The sequence below is a fragment of the Pezoporus occidentalis genome, unplaced genomic scaffold, assembly GCF_034315485.1.
Source record: "Pezoporus occidentalis ecotype Australia unplaced genomic scaffold, CSIRO_AGI_Poc_V1 ctg560, whole genome shotgun sequence".
Lineage (NCBI taxonomy): Eukaryota > Metazoa > Chordata > Aves > Psittaciformes > Psittacidae > Pezoporus > Pezoporus occidentalis.
Window position 1 is genome coordinate 75 of NW_026915900.1, and position 18,758 is coordinate 18,832.

Here is an 18,758-nt window from a genome sequence, read left to right on the forward strand (position 1 = left end):
ACCCCCATAGCCCCCCCATAACCCCCCATAGACCCCCCCATAACCCCCCATAGACCCCCATAGCCCCCCCATACCCCCCCCATAGACCCCCCATAGCCCCCCATAGACCCCATATCCCCCCCATAGACCCCATAGACCCCCATAGCACCCCATACACCCCCCATAGACCCCCATAGACCCCCATAGCCCCCCGGCGCCCCCCCCCCGCGGTCCCGTTCCCTGCATCCTCACGCCGGGCGAGAAGCTGACGATCTCCCCCCGGGGCCCCTTTGAAGGCCCGAAGAGGCCGCGCACCCGCCTGTTGATGCGGGAATGAGCTGCTGTTGGGGGACCCTGCGGGGCAGGCAGCAGCTCACAACGTCCCCAGCAGCCAGCGCCCGCCGCTCCGGGGCATCCACGGGCAGGGGGAACCCTCCTGGGGGGGCACGGGAAAGGGGGAAAAAGGGTGGGTGTGGGGTGGGGTGGGGATGGGGTGGGGATGGGGTGGGGTGGGGATGGGGATGGGGATGGGATGGGATGGGGTTGAGATGGGGATGGCATGGGGAGGGGATGGGGATGGGGATGGGGAGATGGGGATGGGGATGGAGGATGGGGTATGGGATAGGGGGGATGGGGATGGGGACAGGGCAGCCATGGGGCAGGGATGGGGTAGGGATGGGGGATGGGGATGGGGTGGGGATGGGGTGGGGGATGGGGATGGGGATGGGCAGCCATGGGGCAGGGATGGGGAGGATGGGGATGGGGATGGGGATGGGGATGGGGTGGGGATGGGGATGGGGATGGGGATGTGGACCAGGATGGGGATGGGATGGGGATGGGGATGGGGAGGGGATGGGGATGGGGATGGGGATGGGGATGTGGATGGGGATGGGGATGGGGATGGGGATGGGGAGGGATGGGGATGGGGATGGGGAATGGGGATGGGGATGGGGATGGGGATGGGGATGGGGTGGGGATGGGGTGGGGTGGGGATGGGGCAGCAATGGGGTAGGGATGGGGATGGGGATGGGGGACAGGGCAGCCATGGGGCAGCAATGGGGTGGGGATGGGATGGGGTGGGGATGGGGTGGGGATGGGGTGGGGATGGGGTGGGGATGGGGTGGGGATGGGGACAGGGCAGCAATGGGGTAGGGATGGGGTAGGGATGGGGATGAGGATGGGGACAGGGCAGCCATGGGGCAGCAAGGGGGTGGGGATGGGGATGGGGTGGGGATAGGGTGGGGATGGGGATGGGGACAGGGCAGCCATGGGGCAGGGATGGGGTAGGGATGGGGATGGGGATGGGGTGGGGATGGGGATGGGGCAGCCATGGGGTAGGGATGGGGTAGGGATGGGGATGGGGATGGGATGGGATGGGGCAGGGATGGGGCAGGGATGGGGATGGGGATGAGGATGAGGATGGGGATGGGGATGGGGACAGGGCAGCCATGGGGCAGCAATGGGGTAGAGATGGGGATGGGGATGGGCATGGGATGGGGAAGCACTGGGGAAGGGAATGGGTAGGGAATGGGGTGGGGATGGGGATGGGGATGGGGTGGGGATAGGGTGGGGATGGGGATGGGGACAGGGCAGCAATGGGGCAGCAACGGGGTGGGGATGGGGATGGGGATGGGGTGGGGATGGGGATGGGGATGGGGAAAGGGCAGAAATGGGGCAGCAATGGGGTAGAGATGGGGATGGGGATGGGGTGGGGATGGGGATGGGGACAGGGCAGCAATGGGGTAGGGATGGGGTAGGGATGGGGATGAGGATGGGGACAGGGCAGCAATGGGGCAGCAATGGGGTAGAGATGGGGATGGGGTGGGGATAGGATGGGGATGGGGATGCAATGGGGTAGCAATGGGGGGCATGCGGAACGGGGTGGGGATGGGGATGGGGTGGGGGAGGGGATGGGGATGGGGATGGGGACAGGGCAGCCATGGGGCAGCAATGGGGTGGGGATGGGGATGGGGTGGGGATGGGGATGGGGTGGGGATGGGGATGGGGCAGCAATGGGGCAGGGATGGGGATGGGGATGAGGATGGGGATGGGGCAGCCATGGGGCAGCAACGGGGCATGGATGGGGATGGGATGGGGCAGCAGTGGGGCAGGGATGGGGATGAGGAAGGGGATGGGGACAGGGCAGCCATGGGGCAGCAATGGGGTAGGGATGGGGCAGGGATGGGGATGAGGATGGGGATGCTGATGGGGATGCTCATAGGGATGCTGATGTGGATGGGATGGGGATGAGGATGCTGATGGGGATGAGGATGCTGATGAGGATGAGGATGCTGATGGGGATGCTGATGGGGATGGGATGAGGATGAGGATGGGGATGAGGATGCTGATGAGGATGAGGATGCTGATGGGGATGCTGATGGGGATGGGATGAGGATGAGGATGAGGATGAGGATGCTGATGAGGATGAGGATGAGGATGAGGATGCTGCTGAGGATGAGGATCCTCATAGGGATGCTGATGAGGATGAGGATGAGGATGCTGATGGGGATGGGGATGGGGATGAGGATGAGGATGAGGATGAGGATGCTGATGTGGATGGGATGAGGATGCTGATGTGGATGGGATGAGGATGCTCATAGGGATGCAGATGAGGATGAGGATGAGGATGAGGATGCTGGTGTGGATGGGGATGGGGATGGGATGAGGATGAGGATGCTGATGTGGATGCTCATAGGGATGCAGATGAGGATGCTGATGGGGATGCTGATGTGGATGGGATGAGGATGAGGATGTGGATGGGGATGAGGATGCTCATAGGGATGCAGATGAGGATGAGGATGAGGATGCTGACGTGGATACAGGCTCAAGCCCCGCTACCTGTCCACAGGTAGAGGCCGTCGTAGGCGAAGGAGCTGAGGTCGTCACCGGCTGCGTGGGTGCTGCCGGGCCCGGGGCTGTGGGTGCCCAGCGCGGCCCAGCCCACCCTGAGCACCGTGGGGCCCGCGCCCCGGAAGGGCTCCAGCGCCTCCACGGCCAGCTCGAAGTACCAGCGGTGGTACTGGGTGCTGCCGGGGTGGGTGCCCACAAACAGGTTGGGCCGGATGCTGCCGGAGACAGGGACCTATAGGGACCTATAGGCACCTATGGGCTCCTATAGGGATCTATGGGCACCTATGGGGACCTATGGGCTCCTATAGGGATCTATGGGGACCTATGGGTACCTATGGGGACCTATGGGTACCCCCAGACACACTGGAAGTACCAGCGGTGGTACTGGGTGCTGCCGGGGTGGGTGCCCACAAACAGGTTGGGCCGGATGCTGCCGGAGACAGGGACCTATAGCGACCCATAGCGACCTATGGGCTCCTATGGGCTCCTATGGGCACCTATGGGCTCCTATGGGCTCCTATGGGCTCCTATGGGCACCTATGGGTACCCCCAGACACACTGGAAGTACCAGCGGTGGTACTGGGTGCTGCCGGGGTGGGTGCCCACAAACAGGTTGGGCCGGATGCTGCCGGAGACAGGGACCTATAGGGACCTATGGGCACCTATGGGCTCCTATGGGCACCTATGGGGACCTATGGACTCCTATGGGGACCTATGGGTACCTATGGACTCCTATGGGGACCTATGGGCACCTATGGGCTCCTATGGGGACCTATGGGTACCTATGGGCTCCTATGGGCACCTATGGACACCTATGGGTACCTATGGGTACCTATGGACACTTATGGGTACCTATGGACCACTATGGACACCTGTGGATACCTATGGGTACCTATGGACTCCTATGGGGACTTATGGGCTCCTATAGGGATCTATGGGTACCTATGGGCTCCTATGGGGACCTATGGGCTCCTATGGGGACCTATGAGCTCCTATAGGGATCTATGGGCTCCTATGGGGACGTATGGGCACCTATGGGGACCTATGGGCTCCTATGGGGATCTATGGGCTCCTATGGGCACCTATGGGGACCTATGGGCTCCTATGGGCACCTATGGGCTCCTATGGGCACCTATGGGTACCCCCAGACACACTGGAAGTACCAGCGGTGGTACTGGGTGCTGCCGGGGTGGGTGCCCACAAACAGGTTGGGCCGGATGCTGCCGGAGACAGGGACCTATAGCGACCCATAGCGACCTATGGGCTCCTATGGGGACCTATAGGGACCTATAGAGACCTATGGGCTCCTATGGGGACCTATGGGGACCTATGGGGACCTATGGACCACTATGGGCTCCTATGGGCACCTATGGGCACCTATGGGCTCCTATAGGGACCTATGGGCTCCTATGGGCACCTATGGACACCTATGGGTACCTATGGGTACCTATGGACACTTATGGTTAGCTATGGACCACTATGGACACCTGTGGATACCTATGGACTCCTATGGACTCCTATGGGGACTTATGGGCTCCTATGGGTACCTATGGGCTCCTATGGGTACCTATGGGCACCTATGGGGACCTATGGGCTCCTATAGGGATCTATGGGCTCCTATACCCCCCATAGCTCCCATACCCCCCACACCCGCATAGCCCCATACTCCCCACAGCCCCCATACCCCCCCATAGCCCCCATACCCCCCATAGCCCCCATAGCCCCCATGCCCCCCATACCTCCCATACCCCCATACCCCCCATAGCCCCCATACCCCCATACCCCCCATACCCCCATAAGCCCCCATAGCCCCATAACCCCCATACACCCATTACCCCCCATACCCCCCATAGCCCCACAGCCCCCATAGCCCCCACCTGGTGACCCTGTCCACCAGCCCCGTCTGCAGGAGGAGGTCTCGGCGTGGGAGCAGGTTCTCGGTGATGAGGTTCTGGTTGGAGCGCACGGCAACGGCGTTGCACACGCACAGCGAGCACAGCACGTCCAGGACCTGAACACGGGAGAACATGGGAGAACATGGGATAACATGTGTGTTAACGTGTGTGTGATAACGTGTGTGTGTGATAACGTGTGTGTGTGAACATGGAGCACAGCACGTCCAGGACCTGAACACGGGAGAACATGGGATAACATGTGTGTTAACGTGTGTGTGATAACGTGTGTGTGTGAACATGGAGCACAGCACGTCCAGGACCTGAACACGGGAGAACATGGGATAACATGGGATAACATGTGTGTCCGTTAACGTGTGTCCGTTAACGTGTGTGCATTAACGTGTGTGCGTTAACGTGTGTGTGTGAACATGGAGCACAGCACATCCAGGACCTGGGATAACACGCGTGTTAACATGAGGTAACACATCAACGCGCGTCAACGGCACGAACGCGCTCCAACACGCGTCAACGCGCGTCAACGGCACGAACGCGCTCCAACGCGCGTCAACGCCACGAACGCGCTCCAACACGCGTCAACGCGCGTCAATGCCACGAACGCGCTCCAACACGCGGCGACGCGCGTCAACAGCACGAACGCGCTCCAACACGCGTCGACGCGTGTCAACAGCACGAACGCGCTCCAACATGCATCAACGTGTGTCAATGGCACGAACGCGCTCCAACACGCGTCGACGCGCGTCAACGGCACGAACGCGCTCCAATACGCGTCATCGCGCGTCAACGGCACCAACGCGCTCCAACACGCGTCAACGGCACCAACGCGCTCCAACACGCGTCAACGCGCGTCAACGGCACGAATGCGCTCCAACACGCGTCGACGCGCGTCAACGGCACGAACGCGCTCCAAGACGCGTCGACGCGCGTCAACGCCACGAACGCGCTCCAACACGCATCGACGCGCGTCAACGGCACGAACGCGCTCCAACACACGTCAACGCGTGTCAACTGCACGAACGCGCTCCAACATGCGTCAACGCCACGAACGCGCTCCAACACGCGTCAACGCGTGTCAACGGCACAAACGCGCTCCAACACGCGTCGACACCTGTCAATGGCACGAACGCGCTCCAACACGTGTCAACGGCACCAACGCGCTCCAACATGTGTCAACGCGCGTCAACGGCACGAACGTGCTCCAACACGCGTCAACGCGCGTCAACGGCACCAACGCGCTCCAACACGCGTCAACGCGTGTCAACGGCACCAACGCGCTCCAACACGCGTCAACGGCACGAACGCGCTCCAACACACGTCAACGCGCGTCAACGGCACGAACGCGCTCCAAAACACGTCAACGCGCATCAACGGCACCAACGTGCTCCAACACGCGTCAACGCGCGTCAACGGCACGAACGCGCTCCAACACACGTCAACGCGCGTCAACAGCACGAACCAGCTCCAACACGCGTCAACACGCGTCAACGGCACGAACGCGCTCCAATACGCGTCAACGCGTGTCAACGGCACCAACGCGCTCCAACACGCGTCAACGGCACCAACGCGCTCCAACACGCAGCAACGCGCGTCAACGGCACAAACGCGCTCCAACACGCGTCAACGCGTGTCAATGGCACAAACGCGCTCCAACACGCGTCAATGCGTGTCAATGGCATAAACATGCTCCGACACGCGTCAACAGGCACGAACACGCTCCAACACGCGTCAACGCGTGTCAATGGCATAAACATGCTCCGACACGCGTCAACAGGCACGAACACGCTCCAACACGCGTCAACGCGTGTCAACGGCACGAACGCGCTCGAACACGCGTCAACGCCACGAACACGCTCCAACATGCGTCAATGCGTGTCAACGGCACGAACGCGCTCCAACATGCATCAACGCGTGTCAACGGCACGAACGCGCTCCAACACGCGTCAACGCGCGTCAATGCCACGAACGCGCTCCAACACGCGGCGACGCGCGTCAACAGCACGAACGCGCTCCAACACGCGTCGACGCGTGTCAACAGCACGAACGCGCTCCAACATGCATCAACGTGTGTCAATGGCACGAACGCGCTCCAACACGCGTCGACGCGCGTCAACGGCACGAACGCGCTCCAATACGCGTCATCGCGCGTCAACGGCACCAACGCGCTCCAACACGCGTCAACGCGCGTCAACGGCACGAATGCGCTCCAACACGCGTCGACGCGCGTCAACGGCACGAACGCGCTCCAAGACGCGTCGACGCGCGTCAACGCCACGAACGCGCTCCAACACGCGTCGACGCGCGTCAACGGCACGAACGCGCTCCAACACACGTCAACGCGTGTCAACTGCACGAACGCGCTCCAACATGCGTCAACGCCACGAACGCGCTCCAACACGCGTCAACGCGTGTCAACGGCACAAACGCGCTCCAACACGCGTCGACACCTGTCAATGGCACGAACGCGCTCCAACACGTGTCAACGGCACCAACGCGCTCCAACACGTGTCTACGCGCGTCAACGGCACGAACGTGCTCCAACACGCGTCAACGCGCGTCAACGGCACCAACGCGCTCCAACACGCGTCAACGCGTGTCAACGGCACCAACGCGCTCCAACACGCGTCAACGGCACGAACGCGCTCCAACACACGTCAACGCGCGTCAACGGCACGAACGCGCTCCAAAACACGTCAACGCGCATCAACGGCACCAACGTGCTCCAACACGCGTCAACGCGCGTCAACGGCACGAACGCGCTCCAACACACGTCAACGCGCGTCAACAGCACGAACCAGCTCCAACACGCGTCAACACGCATCAACGGCACGAACGCGCTCCAATACGCGTCAACGCGTGTCAACGGCACCAACGCGCTCCAACACGCGTCAACGGCACCAACGCGCTCCAACACGCAGCAACGCGCGTCAACGGCACAAACGCGCTCCAACACGCGTCAACGCGTGTCAATGGCACAAACGCGCTCCAACACGCGTCAATGCGTGTCAATGGCATAAACATGCTCCGACACGCGTCAACAGGCACGAACACGCTCCAACACGCGTCAACGCGTGTCAATGGCATAAACATGCTCCGACACGCGTCAACAGGCACGAACACGCTCCAACACGCGTCAACGCGTGTCAACGGCACGAACGCGCTCGAACACGCGTCAACGCCACGAACACGCTCCAACACGCGTCAATGCGTGTCAACGGCACGAACGCGCTCCAACATGCATCAACGCGTGTCAACGGCACGAACGCGCTCCAACACGCGTCAACGCGTGTCAACGGCACGAACGCGCTCCAACACGCGTCAACGCGTGTCAATGGCACGAACGCGCTCCAACACGCATCAACGCGTGTCAACGGCACGAACGCGCTCCAACACACATCAACGCGTGTCAATGGCACGAACGCGCTCCAACACGCGTCAACGCCACGAACGCGCTCCAACACGCTCCAACACGCATCAATGGCACGAACACGCTCCAACACGCTCCAACACGCGTGTGTGCGGCACCTTGTGGTTGCGGCCGTGCTTGTCGAGCAGGGCGATGATGGACTTGATGTGGTTCTCCCGGATGATGTTGAGCACCTCGGGGCTCTCGATGAGCACGCAATAGAGCACCTCCAGGATGCCTGCCCCATAGCGACCCATAGAGAGAGCCATTGGGACCCATAGGGACCCATAGCGACCCATAGGGACCCATTGGGACCCATAGGGACACATAGAGACCCATAGAGAGACCCATAGAGACCCATAAAGACCCATGGAGACTCATAGGGACCCATAAAGACCCATAGCGACCCACAGCCTGACGCATAGTGTGGCTCACCCCCACAGCGACACAAAGCCTGACCCATGGTACAGTTCAGCCTCACAGCAGCCCACATCCTGCCCCATAGCGCCCCATATACAGCCCCATAGTGCCCCATATCCTGCCCCATAGCGCCCCACACCCTGCCCCAGAGCGCTCCATATCCAGCCGCATAGCTCCCCCTATCCAGCCCCATAGCACCCCATATCAACCCCATAGCATCCCATATCCACCCCATAGCACCCCATATCTTGCCCCATAGCACCCCACACTCTGCCTCATAGCGCCGCACACCCTGCCCCATAGCACCCCATATCCTGCCCCATAGCGCCCCATATCCTGCCCCACAGCACCCCATAGCACCCCATATCCACCCCATAGTGCCCCACACCCTGCCCCATAGCGCCCCACAGCACCCCACACCCTGCACCATAGTGCCCCCTATCCAGCCCCATAGCACCACATATCCTCCCCCATAGCGTCCCGTATCCAGTCCCATAGCACCCCCTATCCAGCCTCATAGTGCCTGCTATCCAGCCCCATAGCACCCCATATCCTGCCCCATAGCAGCCCCCCCAGCCCCATAGCGCCCCCTATCCAGCCCCATAGCGCCCCCTCTCCAGCCCCATAGCACCCCCCACATCCGCCCCATATCCTCCCCCATAGCGTCCCGTATCCAGTCCCATAGCACCCCCTATCCCGCCTCATAGCGCCTGCTATCCAGCCCCATAGCGCCCCATATCCTGCCCCATAGCAGGCCCCCCCAGCCCCATAGCGCCCCCTCTCCAGCCCCATAGCACCCCCCACATCCACCCCATATCCGCCCCATATCCTGCCCCATAGCGCCCCCTCTCCAGCCCCATAGCACCCCCCACATCCGCCCCATATCCGCCCCCTATCCAGCCCCATAGCACCCCCCATCCAGCCCCATACCCACCCTGCCCCGCCCCCCTCCAGCCCCATATCCAGCCCCATAGCGCCCCATATCCTGCCCCATAGCCCCACCAGCCCCACGCCCCCTCCCTGCCCCATAGCACCCCCCACCCATCCAGCCCCATAGCGCCCCCCACACCCCGCCCCCACAGCACCCCACACCCTGCACCATAGCGCCCCATCCAGCCCCATAGCACCCTGCCCCATAGCGCCCCACCCATATCCTGCCCCATAGCGCCCCCACATCCAGCCCCATAGCACCCCCTATCCTGCCCCATCCAGCCCCATGCCCCCCTCCCCAGCCCCATAGCCCCCACCCCCATCCTGCCCCATAGCTCTCCTGCCCCATAGCACCCCCCACATCCTGCCCCATATCCGCCCCCATCCTGCCCCATAGCACCCCCACAGCCCCATGCCCCTGCCCCATAGCGCACCCACCCTGCCCCATAGCGCCCCCCCCCACCCTGCCCCACGGCACCCACTCCTGCCCCATAGCGCCCCCCCTGCCCCATAGCGCCCCACACCCCACCCTGCCCCATAGCCCCACCCATGCCCCATAGCGCACCCCACCTGGCGCCCCATAGCACCCACCCTGCCCCATAGCGCCCCACGGCACCCACCCTGCCCCATAGCGCCCCACGGCACCCAGCCCCATAGCACCCCCCTGCCCCCAGCACCCACCCTGCCCCATAGAGAGAGCACCCACCCTGCCCCATAGCGCCCCACGGCAGCGCCCCACCACCCTGCCCCCCGGCACCCACCCTGCCCCATAGCGCCCCACGGCACCCACCCTGCCCCATAGCGCCCCACGGCGCCCACCCTGCCCCATAGCGCCCCATGGCACCCACCCTGCCCCATAGCACCCACCCTGCCCCATAGCGCCCCACGGCACCCACCCTGCCCCATAGCGCCCCACGGCACCCACCCTGCCCCATAGCGCCCCACGGCACCCACCCTGCCCCATAGCGCCCCACGGCACCCACCCTGCCCCATAGCGCCCCACGGCACCCACCCTGCCCCATAGCGCCCCACAGCACCCACCCTGCCCCATAGCGCCCCACGGCACCCACCCTGCCCCACAGCACCCACCCTGCCCCATAGCGCCCCACGGCACCCACCCTGCCCCACAGCACCCACCCTGCCCCATAGCGCCCCACGGCACCCACCCTGCCCCATAGCACCCATCCCGCCCCATAGCAGCCCCATAGCATCCATCCAGCCCCATAGCCCCATAGCAGCCCCATAGCACCCATCCCGCCCCATAGCCCCATAGCACCCATCCCGCCCCATAGCAGCCCCATAGCATCCATCCTGCCCCATAGCCGCCGCATAGCTGCCCCATAGCATCCATCCTGCCCCACAGCCGCCGCATAGCCCCATAGCAGCCCCATAGCACCCATCCCGCCCCATAGCCGCCCCATAGCCCCATAGCTGCCCCACAGCCCCATAGCCGCCCCATAGCATCCCTCCCACCCCATAGCAGCCCCAGAGCATCCATCCTGCCCCATAGCATCCGTCCCGCCCCATAGCCGCCCCACAGCGCCATAGCCGCCCCACAGCCCCATAGCCGCCCCATAGCATCCCTCCCGCCCCATAGCCCCATAGCCGCCCCATAGCATCCCTCCCACCCCATAGCAGCCCCATAGCATCCATCCTGCCCCACAGCATCCCTCTGGCCCCATAGCCTCCCCACAGCCCCATAGCCGCCCCATAGCACCCATCCCGCCCCATAGCCCCATAGCTGCCCCATAGCACCCATCCCGCCCCATAGCCCCATAGCTGTCCCATAGCACCCATCCCGCCCCATAGCCGCCCCATAGCCCCATAGCCGCCCCATAGCAGCCCCATAGCGCCCCCGCCCCATAGCAGCCCCATAGCATCCCTCCCTCCCCCATAGCCCCATAGCATCCCTCCCTCCCCATAGCCCCATAGCAGCCCCATAGCATCCCTCCTGCCCCATAGCAGCCCCATAGCACCCATCCCGCCCCATAGCCCCATAGCTGCCCCATAGCAGCCCCATAGCTGCCCCATAGCAGCTCGATGACAGCTGCCCCATAGCAGCCCCATAGCTGCCCCATAGCACCCATCCCGCCCCATAGCCCCACAGCCCCATAGCCGCCCCATAGCCCCATAGCTGCCCCATAGCAGCCCCATAGCTGCCCCATAGCACCCATCCCACCCCATAGCCGCCCCATAGCCCCATAGCCGCCCCATAGCCCCATAGCTGCCCCATAGCTGCCCCACAGCCGCCCCAGAGCTGCCCCATAGCAGCCCCACAGCCCCATAGCCGCTCCATAGCCCCATAGCCACCCCACAGCCGCATAGCTGCCCCATAGCACCCATCCCGCCCCATAGCCCCATAGCCGCCCCATAGCACCCATCCCGCCCCATAGCCCCATAGCTGCCCCATAGCAGCCCCATAGCATCCCTCCCGCCCCACAGCCCCATAGCTGCCCCACAGCCCCATAGCCGCCCCATAGCCCAATAGCCGCCCCATAGCACCCATCCCACCCCATAGCCGCCCCATAGCCCCATAGCCGCCCCATAGCCCCATAGCCGCCCCATAGCACCCATCCTGCCCCATAGCTGCCCCATAGCAGCCCCATAGCTGCCCCATAGCACCCATCCTGCCCCATAGCTGCCCCATAGCCGCCCCACAGCCGCCCCCCGGCGCACCCAGCAGCTCATAGAGCAGGTTCACGATCTCCTTGGCGGCCGCCGCCTCCTCGCCCCCCCCGCGCTCGGCCAGGGCCGCGCTGAGCCCGCTCAGGCGATCGATGCAGCTGAGCACGAGCGCCACCAGCCCCTGGGACCCACAGAGACCCATGGGGATACATGGGGACCCATAGAGACACATAGGGATACATAGGGATACATAGGGAGCCATGGGGACCCATAGAGACCCATAGGGACCCATAGAGACCCATAGGGACCCATAGAGACCCATAGGGACCCATAGAGACCCATAGAGACCCATAGGGACCCATAGAGACCCATAGGGACACATAGAGACACATAGAGACACATAGAGACCCATGGGGATACATAGAGACACATAGAGACACATAGGGACCCATAGGGACACATAGGGACCCATAGAGACCCATAGGGACCCATAGGGACCCATAGAGACACATAGAGACACATAGAGCCATAGGGACCCATAGAGACCCATAGAGAGCCATAGAGACACATAGAGACACATAGAGACCCATAGGGACACATAGAGACACATAGAGACACATAGAGAGCCATAGGGACCCATAGAGACACATAGAGACACATAGAGACCCATAGAGACACATAGAGACACATAGAGACACATAGAGAGCCATAGAGACCCATAGAGACCATGGAGACCCATAGGGACACATAGAGACCCATAGAGACCCATAGAGACACATAGAGACACATAGAGACACATAGAGACCCATAGAGACACATAGAGACACATAGAGACACATAGGGACCCATAGGGACCCATAGAGACCCATAGAGACCCATAGGGACCCATAGGGACCCATAGAGACCCATAGAGACACATAGAGACACATAGAGACACATAGGGACCCATAGAGACACATAGGGACACATAGAGACCCATAGGGACACATAGAGACACATAGAGACACATAGGGACCCATAGAGACACATAGAGACCCCACAGGGACCCATAGAAACCCATAGAGACCCATAGAGACACATAGAGACCCCATAGGGACCCATAGAGACGGCATAGGGACCCATAGAGACCCACAGGGACACAGAGGGACACATAGAGACACAGAGACACATAGAAACCCATAGAGACACATAGGGACCCATAGGGACCCATAGAGAGCCATGGGAACCCATAGAGACACATAGAGACCCATAGAGACCCATAGGGACCCATAGGGACCCATAGAGAGCCATGGGAACCCATAGAGACACATAGAGACCCATAGGGACCCATAAAGTGCTCCACAGCCAGCCCCATAGACACACACTCTGCCCCATAGGCAACCACTCTGCCCCATAACCCAGCCCCCATAGACACACACTCTGCCCCATAGCCAGCCCCATAGACACTTTACCCCATAGCCAGGCCCATAGACACACACTCTGCCCCATAGACACACACTCTGCCCCATAACCTACCCCCATAGCCCTGCCCCATAGCCACACCCGCTCTGCCCCTCCCTCAGACCCCCTCCCCCCATAACCCCTATATCCCCTCCCCCCTCTCGCCCCTCCCCCCTATACCCCTCCCCCATCGCCCCCCCACCCCTAGCCCCTCCCCCTCCCCCCGTCTCACCCCTCCCCTCTCCGCCCCTCCCCCTCTCACCCCTCCCCCTCTCGCCCCTCCCCCCTCCTCTCGCCCCTCCCCCATACCCCTTCCCCCCATAACCCCATATCCCCTCCCCCCTCTAGCCCCTCCCCCCTATACCCCTCCCCCTTCGCCCCCCTCACCCTCTCGCCCCTCCCCCTCCCCCATAGCCCCTCCCCCGTCTCGCCCTCCCCCCTCTCGCCCCTCCCCCCCCCCCCTCCCCTTTCCCCCCCCTCCCCCCTCTCGCCCCCCCTCTCGCCCCTCCCCCATACCCCCTCCCCTCCTCTCGCCCCTCCCCCACTCGCCCCTCCCCCCCTCCCCCTCCTCTCGCCCCTCCCCCTCCTCTCGCTCCTCCCCCTTCGCCCCCCTCACCCCTCTCACCCCTCCCCCCCTCGCTGCCTTCCCCCCTCTCGCCCATCCCCCTCCTCTCGCCCCTCCCCCCCTCACCCCTCCCCTCCTCTCGCCCCTTCCCCCCCCCCGCCCTTCCCCTCTCGCCCCTCCCCCACTCGCCCCTCCCCCCATGAGCCCCCTCCCCCCTCTTTCCCGTCCCCCCTCTCTAGAGCCCCTCCCCCCCAGCCCCTCCCCCATAGCCCCTCCACCCTCCCCCCCTCGCCCCTCCCCTTTCACCCCTCCCCCCTCGCCCATCCCCCTCATCTCGCCCCTCCCCCCTCACCCCTCCCCTCCTCTCGCCCCATCCCCCCCGCCCTTCCCCTCTCGCCCCTCCCCCACTCGCCCCTCCCCCCCATACCCCCTCCCCCCTCTTTCCCCTCCCCCCTCCTCTCGCCCCTCCCCCACTCACCCCTCCCCCCTATACCCCCTCCCCCTTCGCTCCCCTCCCCCCCCTCCCCCCCCCTCTGGCCCCTCCCCCCGCCCCTCCCCCATAGCCCCTCCCCCCTCCCCTGGCCCCTCCCCCCCATAGGCCCCTCCCCCTCACCTCCTGTTGGAAGAGGTTTTGCCGCGCCCTCAGGGCCCTCAGCGCGCGCTGCCTCTGCTCGTGCTGCAGCGCCCCCCGCGGGGGCCGGAAGTACCGGATGAGGTCCCGCAGGCTCAGCTCCACGGCGGCCAATGGGAGCGAGGGGGCGGGGCCCGAGCGGGACCGCGCGCTCAGCGCGTCCAATGAGCTGCGGGGTCACGGAGGGGTCAGAGGCACAGAGAGGGACCCACAGAGACCCATAGAGCCCCATAGCGACCCATAGCCTGCCCCATAGCGCAACATAGAGCCCCATAGACCCCCAGCCCCACAGCCCACCCCATAGAGCCCCATAGACCCCCAGCCCCATAGTGCCCCATATAGCCCCATAGACCCCCAGCCCCATAGACACCCAGCCCCATAGCCCACCCCATAGCGCCCCATAGCGCCCCATAGCCCACCCCATAGCCCACCCCATAGCCCGCCCCATAGCGCCCCATAGCCCACCCCATAGCCCATAGCCCGCCCCATAGCCCACCCCACAGCCCGCCCCATAGCCCACCCCATAGCCCGCCCTATAGCGCCCCATAGCCCACCCCATAGCCTGCCCCATAGCCCGCCCCATAGCCCACCCCTATAGCGCCCCATAGCCCACCCCATAGCCCACCCCATAGCCCACCCCATAGCCCGCCCCATAGCCCACCCCATAGCCCACCCCATAGCGCCCCATAGCCCACCCCATAGCCCACCCCACAGCCCGCCCCATAGCCTGCCCCATAGCGCCCCATAGCCCGCCCCATAGCGCCCCATAGCCCGCCCCATAGCCCGCCCCACACCCTGCCCCACAGCCTGCCCCATAGCCCGCCCCATAGCGCCCCATAGCCCACCCCATAGCACCCCATAGCCCACCCCATAGCCCACCCCATAGCCCAGCCCATAGCACCCCACAGCCCACCCCATAGCCTGCCCCGTAGCCCACCCCATAGCCGACCCCATAGCCCACCCCACCCCATAGCCCACCCCATAGCCCGCCCCATAGCCCACCCCATAGCCCGCCCCATAGCACCCCATAGCCCACCCCATAGCGCCCCATAGCCTGCCCCATAGTGCCCCATAGCCCACCCCATAGCCCGCCCCATAGCGCACCCCATAGCCCACCCCATAGTGCCCCATAGTCCCCCAGCCCCATAGCGCCCCATAGCGCCCCATAGCGCCCCCTACGCACCGGATGAAGTGCCCGTAGAGGCCGGCCGTGCTGTAAACCATCCGCGCCGCCTGCGCCTCCTGCTGCTGGGAGCGCGCCAGCGACAGCGAATCGTCCATGTGGCCCTCCTGGTGCAGGATGGCCTGGGGGGACAGCGGGACCCATAGGGAGCCATGGGGACACATAGGGACCCATAGAGACCCATAGAGACCCATAGGGACACATAGGGACACATAGGGACACATAGGGACCCATAGAGACCCATAGAGACCCATAGGGACACATAGGGACACATAGGGACACATAGGGACCCATAGAGACCCATAGAGACCCATAGAGACCCATAGAGACCCATAGAGACCCATAGGGACACATAGGGACACATAGGGACACATAGAGACACATAGAGACACATAGAGACACATAGGGACACATAGAGACACATAGAGACACATAGGGACACATAGGGACACATAGAGACACATAGGGACACATAGAGACACATAGGGACACATAGAGACCCATAGGGACCCATAGGGACACATAGGGACACATAGGGACACATAGGGACACATAGAGACACATAGAGACACATAGGGACACATAGAGACCCATAGAGACCCATAGGGACACATAGAGACACATAGAGACACATAGGGACACATAGAGACACATAGAGACACATAGAGACCCATAGAGACCCATAGAGACCCATAGAGACCCATAGAGACCCATAGAGACACATAGGGACCCATAGAGACACATAGGGACACATAGAGACACATAGAGACCCATAGGGACACATAGGGACACATAGGGACCCATAGGGACAAACAGCCCCATAGCACATCCCCAGGCCCATTGCTATACCCCAGCCCCATAGCGCCCCATAGCGCCCCACATTGCCCCACATTGCCCCACCTTCCTCTTGAGCAGCCCCAGGCGCAGCCCCATTGCTATACCCCAGCCCCATTGCTATACCCCAGCCCCATTGCTGTACCCCAGCCCCATAGCGCATCCCCAGCCCCATAGCGCCCCATAGCGCCCCATAGCGCCCCACCTTCCTCTTGAGCAGCCCCAGGCGCAGGGCCTTGCTGTCGGCCGCCGCGTAGGTGAGCCAGAGCCCCGAGCGCATCCCCAGCCCCATAGCGCCCCATAGCGCCCCATAGCGCCCCATAGCGCCCCATAGCGCCCCATAGCGCCCCACCTTCCTCTTGAGCAGCCCCAGGCGCAGGGCCTTGCTGTCGGCCGCCGCGTAGGTGAGCCAGAGCCCCGAGCGCATCCCCAGCCCCATAGCGCCCCATAGCGCCCCATAGCGCCCCACAGCGCCCCATAGCGCCCCATAGCGCCCCACCTTCCTCTTGAGCAGCCCGAGGCGCAGGGCCTTGCTGTCGGCCGCCGCGTAGGTGAGCCAGAGCCCCGAGCGCATCCCCAGCCCCATAGCGCCCCATAGCGCCCCATAGCGCCCCATAGCGCCCCATAGCGCCCCATAGCGCCCCATAGCGCCCCACCTTCCTCTTGAGCAGCCCCAGGCGCAGGGCCTTGCTGTCGGCCGCTGCGTAGGTGAGCCAGAGCCCCGAGCGCATCCCCAGCCCCATAGCGCCCCATAGCGCCCCATAGCGCCCCATAGCGTCCCATAGCGCCCCAGAGCGCCCCACCTTCCTCTTGAGCAGCCCCAGGCGCAGGGCCTTGCTGTACCCCAGCCCCATTGCTGTACCCCAGCCCCATAGCGCATCCCCAGCCCCATAGCGCCCCATAGCGCCCCATAGCGCCCCACAGCGCCCCATAGCGCCCCATAGCGCCCCATAGCGCCCCACAGCGCCCCATAGCGCCCCATAGCGCCCCATAGCGCCCCATAGCGCCCCATAGCGCCCCACCTTCCTCTTGAGCAGCCCCAGGCGCAGGGCCTTGCTGTCGGCCGCCGCGTAGGTGAGCCAGAGCCCCGAGCGCATCCCCAGCCCCATAGCGCCCCATAGCGCCCCATAGCGCCCCATAGCGCCCCACCTTCCTCTTGAGCAGCCCCAGGCGCAGGGCCTTGCTGTACCCCAGCCCCATTGCTGTACCCCAGCCCCATAGCGCATCCCCAGCCCCATAGCGCCCCATAGCACCCCATAGCGCCCCACAGCGCCCCATAGCGCCCCATAGCGCCCCATAGCGCCCCACCTTCCTCTTGAGCAGCCCCAGGCGCAGGGCCTTGCTGTACCCCAGCCCCATTGCTGTACCCCAGCCCCATAGCGCCCCATAGCGCCCCATAGCGCCCCATGGCGCCCCATAGCGCCCCACCTTCCTCTTGAGCAGCCCCAGGCGCAGGGCCTTGCTGTACCCCAGCCCCATAGCACCCCATAGCGCCCCATAGCGCCCCATAGCGCCCCATAGCGCCCCATAGCGCCCCACCTTCCTCTTGAGCAGCCCGAGGCGCAGGGCCTTGCTGTCGGCCGCCGCGTAGGTGAGCCAGAGCCCCGAGCGCATCCCCAGCCCCACAGCGCCCCATAGCGCCCCATAGCGCCCCATAGCGCCCCATAGCGCCCCACCTTCCTCTTGAGCAGCCCCAGGCGCAGGGCCTTGCTGTCGGCCGCCGCGTAGGTGAGCCAGAGCCCCGAGCGCATCCCCAGCCCCATAGCGCCCCATAGCGCCCCATAGCGCCCCATAGCGCCCCATAGCGCCCCATAGCGCCCCATAGCGCCCCATAGCACCCCATAGCGCCCCACCTTCCTCTTGAGCAGCCCCAGGCGCAGGGCCTTGCTGTCGGCCGCCGCGTAGGTGAGCCAGAGCCCCGAGCGCATCCCCAGCCCCATAGCGCCCCATAGCGCCCCATAGCGCCCCATAGCGCCCCACCTTCC

The 18,758-nt window shown here is 64.1% G+C and overlaps 1 protein-coding gene across 1 annotated transcript in view; it reads right to left on the minus strand.

The window, feature by feature from the left end:
• Positions 1–356: 356 nt before the first annotated feature.
• Positions 357–18,758, minus strand: part of LOC134173893 (ryanodine receptor 1-like) — a gene marked incomplete at its 3' end in the record, with an annotated part of 46,487 nt that continues 28,085 nt past the window's right edge. Inside the window, exons 12-19 of the mRNA XM_062638362.1 lie at positions 16,979–17,062; positions 15,940–16,061; positions 14,739–14,925; positions 12,172–12,301; positions 8,265–8,383; positions 4,707–4,840; positions 2,818–3,044; positions 357–415 (exon numbers count right to left, since the gene is read on the minus strand). Of these exons, the coding sequence (XP_062494346.1) occupies positions 357–415; positions 2,818–3,044; positions 4,707–4,840; positions 8,265–8,383; positions 12,172–12,301; positions 14,739–14,925; positions 15,940–16,061; positions 16,979–17,062 (1,062 nt within the window). The remainder of the gene's footprint in view (positions 416–2,817; positions 3,045–4,706; positions 4,841–8,264; positions 8,384–12,171; positions 12,302–14,738; positions 14,926–15,939; positions 16,062–16,978; positions 17,063–18,758) is intronic.